We start from the raw sequence: 14,655 nt of genomic DNA on the forward strand, positions 1-14,655 counted from the left end.
GTTTCCAGGGAACAAACACAAGTAGGTAAAAGTAGTCAGATTTGTAAGCATTTATTTTGAAAGTTGATAGTGAAAATTTATAAAGGGAAAAATTATAATAGCTGCTTCTTCAGACTGGTGTTGGAATGGTGCAGCGAAGCTTTCGTGAAAACCTAAAAGGCACTAGGTAATCATTCTCACTGAATACATGTGTGTGAAGCTCAGAGAAGATACAAATCGTTTTGACAAATTTAAAAGTTAGGGCTTATTTAAAGTCTTCCTGAAAATACCACAATCATCAGGAATAAGTACTATATTTAAATATATAGATTAGGGTTTATCCTTGTTCCTTTGGAAACTTTAGATCCATCTTTGAGGCTTAGGCTCTTCACCTTTATCAAAGACAGAACAGCCCTGTTCCTTCAAGAGCTGTCTTAGAAAAAAGTACCTAGGCCGGGCGCGGTGGCTCAAGCCTGTAATCCCAGCACTTTGGGAGGCCGAGACGGGTGGATCACGAGGTCAGGAGATCGAGACCATCCTGGCTAACACGGTGAAACCCCGTCTCTACTAAAAAATACAAAAAACTAGCCGGGCGAGGTGGCGGGCGCCTGTAGTCCCAGCTACTCGGGAGGCTGAGACAGGAGAATGGCGTGAACCCGGGAGGCGGAGCTTGCAGTGAGCTGAGATCTGGCCACTGCGCTCCAGCCTGGGCGACAGAACGAGACTGTGTCTCAAAAAAAAAAAAAAGAAAAAAAGAAAAAAGTACCTAGAGTGAAGCTTTCCTATTATTTATGTAAAAGACACCAGTTTGGGGAAGTTATCCTCTTATTTACAATCACACAGCTCCAGTGTTTCCTTATTTCACTGGCAAACACTTGTCCTAGCTTTCCCCATAGTGAAGAACTCTGTCCACATGGATAGCCATGTGAAGATGAGAAATTTCACATGAGCTACTGCAAGTGGGCTGTTTCCTGCTTGGGGTTATATCTCCTGAATATATACATGCTCATGACAATGTTGTTTATTTTACATTCAAACTCCTTTTAAGATCATGTCTGCACAATCAAAATTGCTGACGTGCCAACTCTTTCAAATGGATATAGTATACGTTATATTTTTAGAAACCTTGAAATAAGAATACTGGATAGAACCTGTTAAAGGTGTATTATTTATGTTTGAATGTAATTTTTCACACTTCTTGTTTCACCCTTTTAAACAACAGGAGAGGAAGAGAAATAAATTAAGACTCTAAAATGGTGCCCTTCTGAGAACATCAAAACTCAGTGGCCTTGGGAATCGTAAAGAAATCAATTTGTCATGGGTAATAGTTACCAGGACTGGAAACCTATTTCTACCATTACCTTCAGTGGGTGATATCACTGGTTAAATTTCAGAACATTAAGGAACATGCAGAAGCAGAAAATAAATATAACATTCTAATAATGCCCGAAAATTCTCAAATTTATGATATTTATACATAGGCATCAGAAATTATGAATAAAAGTTCCCTAAAATCATAAGCATGCACTTTGCCTCTAAAAATAACTCTGTAGAGTTGCCTTTGTATCATAGCTCTCATTTATGTAGGTATATTTAAGTCTATACCATACCAGGCATTCTATGTACAGCATTTTTCCCCCCTGAGCCAAGCTTAGATGGGCTCTGCCAAATTGGTTTATCTGTATTTCTTTTTTTGCTCCATTTATGATCAACACTTCTGCTTGATACACTCTTTCCATAAATGTGATAACGTCAAGTTAGAATTGAGTTGTTTCCTGGGAGTCAAAGGTGGCAGAGCATATCTCTGATTATAATGCATTATATATAGATAATACAGTTTGACCTCTTCCTTTCTCTTCATGATGCTCTCAAAATGTAGCAAGCTGCTAATCCAACCTGCTAGCATTTTACACAGATGACTAGAAAAGAGATGGATCCAAGGCTGCTAGTAGCTCATGATGTCCAGATTTCTGGCATCTTCCCTTATCTACTTTATAGCAAGTTCTTACTCTTCCTTAAAAAGAATAGTAGACATATGTTTATAAGCTCCTTTAACTGGCTTCCTTAACCAGCGTGCTCAATTAAAACCCTTTGTAAAATGTACCGATGCTCATGACACAGCTTACTAGACACTGGCAGCTACGAAAATAACTTTTTCATTTGAGTTGAAAATTTCCATTGAAAGGCTGTCATGACTGAAAAAATATTATCACAAGAGTCCCACTGAAAGGCATCATTTTAAAATAAAATTCTCACCCTTCTTAATAGCTACATTATAGAATATATGTATATATATTCTAGATTTTGCTTGACATTGGAGTTATGGCTAGCATATAATTTTTTTCAATTTATGGCCAGACCAGCCCTGTGTATTCAGAGCCTCCCTGACAGAAATTTCACAATCTGAGATCAAAGCACCTGCAGATTCTGTGTCTAATGAGGGCCAACTTCCCACTCCATGTGGCTGTCTTCTTGCTGTGTCCTCATAGGGCAGGAGAGGCAAGGGAACTCTCTGAGATCTCTTTTGTATATGAACATGACTTTCATTCATAAAGGCTCTGCCCTCATGAACAAATCACCCAAACACCCCACCTCCTAATGCTATCACACTGGGGATTAGGTTTCAACATATAAATTTCTGGGAGACACAAACATTCAGTTTATAGCACTCCATAATGGATTATTTTTCTCAATGTTCTGTTTTCTCTCACCATTGTATCCTAAGCAGCTGTCGTCATGCCTGTAATATAAAAGGTGTTCAATGAAGAGCAGTTAGATGAAGGAAAGCGATGTGGAAGGAGGAAGAAAGGAAGAGCAGCCAATTTTAAGACTGCTTGCTTTGTAATTCATTTCCATTAGCTGATGTTACACATTTTTTACACATTTTACTACTGATCCAGTTTAAATTTTTCTTATGGGGAGACAAATTATTATAATGTATATTTACTTATGTGCAAGTATATGTGTTGTAAGCCATAATATGTTATATTTTAGAAGAAATGAAGCTATATACTAAGTCATTTTTTTTGTATTCGTTCCGATGGATATTATAACAGTGACATAGATCACCCAGATTAATCAGTCATCAGAATATGATTATATTTTGCCTTAAAATGTGCTTTTGGGCTGGGCGCGGTGGCTCACGCCTGTAATCCCAGCACTTTGGGAGGCCGAGGCGGGTGTATCACGAGGTCAGGAGATCGAGACCATCCTGGCTAACACAGTGAAACCCCGTCTCTACTAAAAATACAAAAAATTAGCCAGGCTTGGTGGCAGGTGTCTGTAGTCCCAGCTACTCAGGAGGCTGAGGCAGGAGAATGGTGTGAACCCGGGAGGTGGAGGTTGCAGTGAGCTGAGATCCAGCCACTGCACTCCAGCCTGGGCGACAGAGCGACACTCCGTCTCAAAAAAGAAAAACAAAAATGTGCTTTTGTATTGATATTTGATCATATCTGACTAGGACTCAATACACCTCAAACAAAATGGTGAGGTCACTTTGTTAAGGAAAGGCTGACAAGGAACGGTTAACTAGCTACATCCTTCAGCCTCCTCCTCTTTCTTTCCTGGCCCAAATGGGTCCCTGCTGTTCCCACTGAGAACCTCTGAAGTCTGAGAGGAAAACTGAGCAGCAATTAGAAATAGTGGATATTAGAAATATCCACTATACATTTGATATGCTTTCTTTATTATGCTTATGTCCAACCTCTTCCTATGCTTGGGGAGAAAATTAGATAATTTTATGTAAAACCTGTTCTTCTGGGTTGCTGGCTGATTAGGAAAAGACAAATAAGAAATCAGGAAATTATTCTAAAGATTACTTCGCTATAAACCATAAGCAAAATAATTTACCACTAATGACTAAGCATTGACTATTGAGAATGTGGGTGTGTTGCTCCTTTGTTCTAAGCAATAAATTCCTTGTTATATTTTCTTTCAGCTATAGAGGATGAGTTTGACTTTGCTCTGGGAAAACAAACTCCAGCATTTCTAAAGAAGTGTGTTTGCTACATTAGGAAAATTGCTAACATTGAGCGCTTTGTGAAAATCCCAGAGATGGGAAAATACATGGATATAACTGGAACAGAACCGAGGATTATTCGGGACCCAGAAGCCCAAGAGAAGCTGATAAAACTCAGGGATGAATTTATTCCTACTATCGTTGCATCATCTAATCTGCGAGTGTACACATCTGTTACTCATTGTGACATGAAACTAGGCTACTCCCAAGAAATAGAAAATCATTACATCGAAGGACTTGGTAAACAATTTTATGAGGACATGATTGACATAATTCAGGCAACGGTACAACAGAATTTTGACACTGAAACTGATACACTCTATGACGAAATCCTTCAACATTCATCATTATGTAAAACATACGCCTCCTTCTATGAGTACAAATGTGAATCTCTAAACATAGTGCATAACTACATTCTTCCAAGCAAAACTGGACACATCAACCCTCTTATTATATACGGTGGGCCATGCACTGGGAAGACCCTTCTGCTAGCTGAAGTAGCAAAGAAGGTAAAAGCCTATTCTTTCCTGTGTATATTTGTAAAAACTTGTAGTCTTGGAAAATGGTAAATTAATCAAATTCATTTCTACTTTCTGCGTTTCCTATATGAATTAGAGTTGGTCTTTTAGGAGTGAATACTTCAGTGCTTCTTTTTTGCTGGTGTGACAGTTATATTGAGAGAGCAAAACTCATGGAATACAACTGGAAAGCAAGTTTATTTTTTTCTTTCACTGTTCAGACTCATGTTGTGGGCTAGTTCCTGTCCCTCACCCCATTTGGATGAAAACCCAGGCCAATCTCAATAACTGTTCTCATCCCTTTCAGACAAGACAAGCCCTCTGGCCACTCCTGTCTGCTAAATCAGTCTCAGTTCAGTAATGAGTATGTCCAGTCTAAGGTGAAAGTGAAAACATCGGTCTACACTTTTCTTCCCCATCTGGGGCCTCTCATAAACAAGGCACCTACAATGGGAAATGGCACTTCTTTCTCTTCTTTCCTAATCCCAATGACATTTATGATTCCTATAAAGTTACAGTTTAGGGTATATAGGAAAGGTAAGGTGGCCAGAAAGTTCTTACATAACCAGTACTGTTCTGAACTGGGCGGTGAACTCTCTGTTCTTAGCACATGTTTAAAGCTGCCTCCCATCTCTTTGGAGGCCTTTTCATGGCTTCCTGGAGGTCCTTCCCCTCCTGTACCTCTGCCCTGTCTTCCCTGAGCATCTCTTACCTACAGTTGCCTAGACACAGGGGAATGCATCTTTTTTCTAGCTGGTTACTTCCTCAGCTCCTAGACATCCAGCAATGTGCTTCCAGTACTTTTCTGCTAAGATCGTCTCTACAGCCCAGCACACTCCTTAGATAGGACCTGGGAAAAACAAAACAAACAGAAACGCTTGTCCATTCATTGCAGCCTGCTGTCCACATGTAGCACATGGGAAACACTCAGGTATTGTGTTGCTCTGAGGAACTCTAGACCTCCGGGCCAGTCCCAGCCCTGCAGCTCTGTCTCACTTCTCCATCACAGCAGCTAGGCAGCCTCAGTCACTCAGCCTTCATGGTTTCCAGATGTCACTAGGTACCAGATGCCTGTATCCCCAAGCTATAGGGGGCATTCCATAGGTGGTCCACTAAAGTCCCTTCCTCTTGGCTAGAAGTCAAAGACAGGCATCTCTCTGACCTCCTTTTAGGGAGGGGGAGGTGAGAGAAACAACCCACAGCACCCTGATCCCCACCATTTTTCCCTGCCTCTCCAGTCTTCTTTTTCAGGCTAGCAGTTGGCAATCTATTAACAGTAGCAAAACTGGTTTTCAGAACCTCCCTTTCAACTCCTGCATGATGGTCTGGAACCTCACTCTGGAATGTAGTATCTGCTGAGTTGGCTCTTCAGCCTAAACAGGATGAAACTAGTTCCATTATTTTTAACCTCCTCTTCCCTTAGTGTCAAAGTGTGGTGGTTTATTTTATTATGGTGTTAATTCTGAAGCTCTGTGTTGTTCTTCCTATGGTGACTCTCTTAAGACCAGAACTTTCTTTAAGTTCATGAATATTCTCATAACCTGTCATGTGCTACATAATCTCAAATTGGTCCTCTTGAGGACAAGAACAGAGACAGTTGCATTGCACTGTATGTGAGGATTAGGTTCCAAAGTAAGCCCACAGGTGAAATCAGGTATATTCCACTTACCTTTGAAAAGTCCATAGGAAGTCTAATTTGCTTTTTCTTAATATATCAAGCCCAGCTGGGTTTTCTGCTTGTGTTAGAAGATACAGCTTTTTCTTTAATTAAGCACTAGATGAAGTAGCAGGTTTGTATTTAGGGTCCACATTGCATCACACAAATTGTGTATGCATATGTTTGTGTGCCTTTGAACACGAATTTGTATCTTCAAACTTCAGAATTATTCCAAATAAGCAAGATAGTAACACCACGAGGGGCACATGAGAACTGAAACCAAATGAGTAAACATTCACATATGCCATTTGGTACTCACCCTAGGGCCCTTTTCTTTGTGGAGGAAAGGAGCATACAGGTGGTTGGAGGAAACAAATATTGTTCAATCTGACTAAGTCAAAGGTTCATGTGATGCGTCTCCACATGCTCTAGCACAAGAGGTCAAGACTTACGTGGGGCGTGCTGATTCCCTGCACAGATAAGCAGTCCCAGCGAGGCAGAGTGTGGTAACTGTCCAGAGTTGGTCAGTTTAAGGAATGGCTTTCTGAGCTCTTGCTCTTCTGGATATTTTGTCCAATAGCCTGAGTCTGTCTATCCAGGAGTTGGGTCCTCCAAGAAACTGTGCCTCTTTTTACATCCCCTGCCTGCGCTTCATTTACCTTTCTCCTGGGGAATGTCTGACTCACCGTCAACAACAACCTGTACTGTCCTGTGACCTCATGTCCCTTTGAGGATGCAGATAAATATCTCATTTTTATCTCATGTGTCACCCAGCATTTCCATGAGCATGAACTCGTGATGGTAGGGCTGCTCTCTACAGACATCACGTGTTCAGCAACATGTGACTGGGAGGAGGATGCCTATAGTTATCATAAGCAATCAATGTACAAACAAACAGGTGCTTTCAGATTTACCACCAAAGGATAGTTGTTGAGTGACAAGATTATCTTCCTTGAAATCAGCTTCAAAGGTTGAGGCTCAACAACAGCAACAAAGAGTTTATTTTCCTTAATAGCTCCTTATAAAACTGTCCTCTATAAATCTTTCTAATCTTATTCATGCCTTAACCTGAACTCTCTCTCTTGAGGAACCAAAGTTCACAAACTTCCCTCCTAATGTGTAAAATCACTCTGCCTTATCTAAGGCATATCCTTTGTAAATTCCAAGGATAACTGAAAGACTTTATTTTCCTAAAAATACTCATTGGAGTATTTTATGCCTTGGGGGCATATTTCTTCTTATCCTGACCTTTCAAAACAGAAAGACTGAACTTAGTGGGTTCCTCACATATTTTATCCTTTAATGCCACAGAGTTTTTAAGAACTGAAAGAATGAAAAGTCAGGTATGACTTCTACTCAGGTTTTGTCTCTTGGTGACAATTTAACTCTGAGAAGTCATTTATCCAGCTTGGGCCTCAGTTTCCTCTCCTATTGAATGACACTGTAAGCTCATCCACCCTTCAAAGAGACAATGTGAGGACTGATGGCTGCATGTATATAAAATCAACTATCTGTTACAAAGCACAACATTTAACAAATCTCTTTTAACCACCGTTATGTGGATTTTATAACAGATAAATAATAATCAAAATTATGATCCTATAACACCATAAAATTATCTCTAAATTATAAAAGATTATATTCAGAGTAATTTCAGTACTGAATATTTTTATTGCTTTCTAATTAATTGGAAATTTGGTTAGCCATATGTGACATTATATGCTCTCAATTAATGCATATATTTAACTTAATATAATATGCAAATCATTACTTAATCCATTCATTAAACACTTACAAAGGACCTACTGTGTGCCAAGAGCTGCACCAGGAGATGGATATTCATTCAGTGATACAAAGCTGACCATACTAGATATTTATATTTATAATTCATGAAACACCTCGTATCTTTTGGAATACAAGCTAAATGTTGCCTAATGAGTGAAAAATAGTATTATCACTACTTTAGTACACTCAGTAAGGGTAATCCTGAGGGTCTCGTCTGTAGATTTTGGTACACAAGCTTCGTGGCAGTTCTTTGGCCTTCTTAAAAGATTTTTCCAATTTTGGGTCCTAGGCTGTTTTCTGCACAGTAGGGTTGACCAGAAGTCTGAGCTCTGCAGAGAGGCAATGTTATCACATATGACCGTGTGAATACATATTACCATTCTAAACTCCACTTTTGTGTTTCAGGCTTATGGCTGGCTACATGAGGACACAGGACCAGAATCTGACCCAGTAGTCATCGTGAGATTTCTAGGAACGACAGACATGAGTTCTGACCTTAGGACTCTCCTTCTAAGTGTTTGTGAACAATTGGCAGTTAACTACCGGTGTCTGGTTCAAAGCTACCCTAAGAAGATCCATGACCTCTGTGACTTATTTATAAATCTTTTGAATGAGTCTTCACTGCAGAGACCTCTAGTCATAATATTCGATGCACTGGAGCAGCTCTCAGAGAATGATGACGCCAGGAAGCTTTGGTGGCTCCCAGCTCACCTGCCCCGCTTTGTCCGGATAGTCCTTTCCACACTGCCCAACAAACACGGGATCCTGCAGAAACTAAGGTGCCTTATCCATGAAGAAGACAACTACATCGAGCTGATTCCCCGAGACAGGAAGATGTGCAGCCAGGTTCTCAAACACCAGCTGCTGCGCGTCAAAAGGAAGGTCACATCAGGCCAGCAGATTTATGTGAACAATGCATTCTCCAAGTGCACACTGCCAATGTTTGTGAACCTGACCTTCAGGGAGGTGAGACACTGGAGATCTCACAAAGATGTCGATGAATCCTCCCTCGCTGTCACCGTTCATGAAAGTATAGAGCAGTTATTCTGGTCCTTGGAGAAGAAGTGTGGTCAGAAACTGGTCTCTAGGGCTCTTGGCTACATCACCATGGCCAAAATGGGTCTGAGTGAAATGGAATTGGAGGATGTGTTAGCCCTAGACAACAGTGTAATGAGCGAGCTCAATGAAAACACCAGACCTAGCAATCCCCTGAGAGTACCTTTTTTGTACATTGCAAGGCTCAAGGAGGGTCTCAGTGGATACCTAATAGAAAGGCATGTGAAAAATGTCACACTCCTAGTCTGGGCCAACAGACACCTGCATCTCATAGCCCAGAAGCTATATCTGCAGGATGTCAATGACCTGCGTGAAATGCACACCATCCTAGCAGATTATTTTCTGGGGGTTTGGTCAGGGGGCAGGAGGAAAGCCTTCTGCCTCGAGGATCCCTACTTGAATGGCTGCCTTGACTTGGAGAGCAGAAGCTTGCTGGAGGAAGAAAAGCATTTCATGGAACAGGCTTCCTTTGACAGGCAGGCTCCGGACCAGCCCTGGGTTTTCCAGTGTAATCCCCTGGAACCTGACATCTTTTTCGTCAATCATCGGAAAATGTCTGAGCTTTTGTACCATTTGACGAGGTGTGGAAAAACCGATGACCTGCTTTATGGCATCATCATGAACTTCAGCTGGCTTTATACCATGATCAAAATTGGCCAGTTTGACAAAGTGCTTTCAGACATTGAGCTGGCTTACAACTACTCGCAAGAGAAGGAGCTGAAGTTCCTGGCCAGCACCCTCCGCAGCATCAAAAACAAGGTCATTGCATTTCCCGGCTCCCTTTCAGCAGAGCTTCAGCAAAGACTGCTGCCTGTTGTCAGCTCCCTGCCCAAACTTAGACATCTTCTTTTAGAGTGTGACAAAGACGGGCCCAAATATTGCTCCATTGTACCATTGCATTCATCCATGGATGTGACATACAGCCCTGAGCGTCTTCCCTTATCATCCAGTCACCTGCATGTCACAGAGATCCTGCCTACCTGTAACCCCAGCACTGTCCTCACAGCTTTAGAAAATGGTTCCATCAGCACCTGGGATGTAGAGACTCGACAGCTACTCAGGCAGATTACCACAGCCCAGTCTGTCATCTTGGGCATGAAACTCACCAGTGATGAAAAGTACCTTGTGGTGGCTACAACAAATAACACTTTGTTGATTTATGACAATGTCAATTCTTGTCTCCTGTCTGAAGTAGAAATCAAGGGGACTAAGCATGGAAGCAGCGCCACCTACATCAATGGATTTACACTGTCCGCCAACCACGCCCTTGCATGGCTCGAAGCCAGCAAAGACGTCACTGTCATCGATCTGCTGTACGGATGGCCACTTTACCAGTTCCACTGCTGGTATGAAGTGACGTGTGTCCAGTGCTCCCTGGATGGTCTGTATGCTTTCTGTGGCCAATACCTGAACACAACCACCATATTTCATTTAGGGAGTGGAGAAAAGTTATGTACAGTGTCATCAGAATTTTCAGGTGGATTTGTGAAGTTTCTTCTTATATTGGACACGGCTCAGGAAATGGTCATGGTAGACAGTGAAGGAAGTCTTTCTGTTTGGAATACCGAGGACATTTCCAGCCCCCAGCTGACTGATGACTTTGATTGCCGAAGAGAAGACAGCGAGGTGGTCAGCATTGAGCTTTCAGAAGACCAAAGTGCAGTTCTGATCTGTAAAGCCCTCAGCATTGAGCTCTTAGATACTGGTCTGTGGAAGGTGGCTGAAAAGTTCAGAGCCAAGCACAATGAACGCTTTATATCTGCCGTGCTGTCTAAAAATGGAGATTGCATCATCGCCACCATGGAAAATACCTCAGCTGTGTTTTTCTGGAGGCGGGACACGGGACAGTGTATGGCAAGTTTGCGGGAAATCTCAGGTTCCATTGTTAAGTTAGTGAAATCCAGTCACCACAATATGCTACTATCTTTATCAACCAGTGGTGTTCTTTCCATCTGGGATATAGATATAATCACAGCTATGTCCAACATAGATAAGACTGGAAAACCCATCCGAAGTCTACTGTTGCCTGCTAGAGGGGAAATCATTTACTCTCTGGATGGATCCGATTGTGTTCATAAGTGGAACTTCAGCAGTGGCTTCATCGAAGCGGTGTTCAAGCATGAAGGAATAGTTGAACACTGTGTGCTAACATCCACTGGCGATGTAATGGTGACATCAGATGACAAAAGTAGCCAGTATGTCTGGCACACCAGCAGTGGTGAAAACCTTTTTCGAATTAACGGGCAGAGAATATCTCAGCTGCTGATTACACACAATGACCAATTTGTGGTCTCGCTCTGTGAGGAAAATGCCTCCAGGGTTTGGAGGCTCGCCACAGGCCACAGGGTCTGCAACATTCTGACCACTTTGCAGAATGCCTTTATTACCTCTGCAAATACCTTCGTGGTGGGAATGACTAAAAGCAAAGTGTTGGCAGTCAGTCTCTGGACAGGAAGTATCACCAAGAAATTTTGCTGTGAAGATGGGACCACTATCGTGAATTTTAAATTAATCCCTGACTGTCCTGATATCGTTGTGTTTATCACATCGGCCGAGACTGTGAACATCTGGAGTCTGACAGATGAAGTGATCTGTCGGCGCGTGCAACTTCCAAACAACTTCTTGAAAAATCTGGAGGATTTTGAAATTTCTCCCAATGGAAAGCTAGGCATTATATCCAGGGGAGATGAAAACATCAATGTGCTAGATTTACACAGTGGTAAATTGCGGGTGGTTCATGCCTCTGGGATCATCTGGCGGCAGAGGTTGTCTCGGGATGGTCGCTACCTGGTATACATTTGTTTCCGAAATGGGGAGGAGGAGGATGAAAATGGTGCAATATTCAGTTTAATTGTAATGAGACTGGCAGATGGCAAAAATATCGGTGCTTGTTCCCTTTACAAAACACCAACTTTCCTTGCACTCTCTCAGAGGCACCTGAACATCATTGTGGGCTTTGATGATGGGAGTATAGGGATATACACGGTAGTAGACCGTGTAGATGCTGCACTGAAAATCAAAATTGCCACTTCAAATAGCAGACAAATTTTCAACAATGCAACACACACCTCCAGGCCAAAGTGTAACAGTTATTGTTTTAAAATATCTGTGGATTGCTTATGGAGAGAGTCCACTGAGGTCTTTGCAAGAGACAGCCCCATCACAGTTAGCGACTCTACTGAGTCCAATGAAGCAACACCCTCCAAGAAACACAACTCTTGTTATGAGCGGGTGTGCTCGGCCCTAGAAACCAGGGGCCACAGCTATGCCCCTGATAACTGACAAAATGTTTTCCAGCTAAGCAGAAATATGTGATTCACATACAGAAGAAAGAAAAAAATGTGCCCCAAATGATAAACTATTCATTTCTTAAAAGACAGGAGCAATGCTGGAATTCCAGTGTTTTATTAAGATGTTCATGAAATGGACAAATAGGAGGTTGGTCTTGGGTGCGGTCCTTTTGTCAAAGTGTATCCAGGAATGTCAGAATTTGTAGTAGTAGTATTTAAATGGTTACTTTATCTGAAAGGTAGCGGCTAAAAGTTTTTAAATTAGCTGTGTGGTGAGGCAGCATAATTCATCCCACTGGTTAAGATGAGAGAGGCTAGAGTTATATACAGATCATTTGGATAGGAATTAGTTCTACAAAAATCAGCTGAAATCATGAAGACAAAGAGATGCTTGACTTCAAATGATTGTGTGATAAGTAAACATAGCCTTAATCTCTCTTTACATTTTACAGTCCTGACAACTGTGTACACCTAGTCTGCAGTGAATGGTCTAAAGGTGCAAAATAATGTAACAAAAATACCTAAGTGTATTCCCAGTTTCCCAAGAGATATGACCTGAAATGTGAGACTGGGGACTGGACTGGGACAAGAACTAACTACCACTATCATAGGGCTACTGAACATGGAGAGTCAGTCTTTATTAAAATACAGTTGCAACAATTGCATGCAAGGGTTTCTGTATAACAGAATATATGATTTTTAAACTATTTACTGGGTTGCAAAAGAACACGTTTAATACGAAACAACAATCTTTTCACATCTTTTTGAAGTGCATATTTGTGCTGGTGTGAAGAAGAATTACAGGAAGGGCATTACAAATCTGGTCAAAACACCTGTCCATTTACATCATTGTACTAACAGAAGTCTGTACTATTTGGTCAGTTGTATGGAAGCATAAATATTCCCTAAATTCCTGCAGTGAATAGGAAGCAAGCTTTCTCAACATGCCATCTCTGAGATACTGATGACGTTTGCCTTACATTCCTTCTCTTTCCTGTGTAAAATGCAGATAGATGACCAAATACTCTGGGACAAACTGAATATGCCTGTCTTTGTGCTAAAATATTCCATAAATCTTAAGGGTGTCCAAAGGTTCTTTATTGTCCTTGTTTGTAATCACTTTCTTACTTCTACACGCCATCTGTATGCTTCTTTATCTGTTACTCTTCCTGATTAAGGACTCTTCTGAGCCTTTTATAGTGTTATCCATTTCAAAGCAGAAGCTGTGGAATGGTATTAAATATTTTTTAAAACTACTTCACCTGTTTAAAAGAAAACATTACATCTCAAAAGGTGAAGATGATTGTTCTTTCTTCCATATCCTCCTCATGGCATGTCCTTGGATAACTTTTCAAAAGGTATCCACGCTTTTGGTTTAGTTTAGTTTTCTTAGAAAGTGGAGAAGTAACAATTTACTAGAATAATGAACTAGGAACTGATTTGCTGTAGGTCCAGCTCTGCCATAAATTCATTGTGTATTCCTAGACAGGCCTTTAACCTCATCAGTGTGTTGTTTTTGTGGAGTGCAAAATAAAGGTAGTGATAGTTTCTGCTGTAGCCCTCATAGGGACATTGGGAAGCAGTATAAGAAAAACTTCAGCAACATCATGATTATTGATGCTAATGGGGAAAATAAATTCATAGAGAATCCAAGTCAACTGTATTTCCCTTTGGAAAGCAGTTTAACATGTAAGCTTTCAAAGATGTGATTCAGATAAAAATACCCAGCTCCATAGTGAAAGACTTTTTTCAGTATGTTACTTCTGGTTTAGCTACTAGCCAGGGAGGTGGTAGCCCAGAGAAGGCAACCCACATACAGATCACCTGGAGTTGATTATATGCGTCTACGCTTTTGAGCTCTTTAGGCAACACATTCTCATTCCTGTCATTATCAGTTGAACCTCCATGCCACACATTTCTAAGAATTAAATGCCTAGATGGATTAAATGTAGTATGTGAATGTTCTATGTAAAAGCCAATAGAGTATACAAGTGACTTGAATGATTTTTCCTAACTTGTTTGCAACTGATAGCTCATACTGAATGTTTTTATGTAAACTTTGTATCGTTGGGAAGAATTACCCAATCAGAGATTTATATTTTCATAAATGTTACATTTAGTTAAATTTTGTTACAGAGTTGTTACACTAGAAAATTATTTCAGTCTTCAAACAATATACAGTCTTGTGTATGTATTATTTGTATGAATAAAAGATAAACCACTTAGATTGGCGTGCTGTTTTTCTCCCCCATTTTTGGCAGATGTGATTAGAGACCTCCAGTAATTATAACTGTTCATGCTTACTGAGTGCTTACGTTGCACCAGGCACTGTACTTGGAGCTTTGCATGTAC

The 14,655-nt window shown here is 40.9% G+C and overlaps 1 protein-coding gene across 1 annotated transcript in view; it reads left to right on the plus strand.

Moving 5' to 3' along the window:
- Positions 1–14,530, plus strand: part of NWD2 (NACHT and WD repeat domain containing 2) — a 199,729-nt gene extending 185,199 nt beyond the window's left edge. Inside the window, exons 6-7 of the mRNA XM_025385583.1 lie at positions 3,917–4,506; positions 8,363–14,530. Of these exons, the coding sequence (XP_025241368.1) occupies positions 3,917–4,506; positions 8,363–12,295 (4,523 nt within the window). The 3' untranslated portion in view covers positions 12,296–14,530. The remainder of the gene's footprint in view (positions 1–3,916; positions 4,507–8,362) is intronic.
- The last annotated feature ends 125 nt before the right edge of the window (positions 14,531–14,655 follow it).

This window comes from Theropithecus gelada, chromosome 5 (genome assembly GCF_003255815.1).
Source record: "Theropithecus gelada isolate Dixy chromosome 5, Tgel_1.0, whole genome shotgun sequence".
NCBI lineage: Eukaryota > Metazoa > Chordata > Mammalia > Primates > Cercopithecidae > Theropithecus > Theropithecus gelada.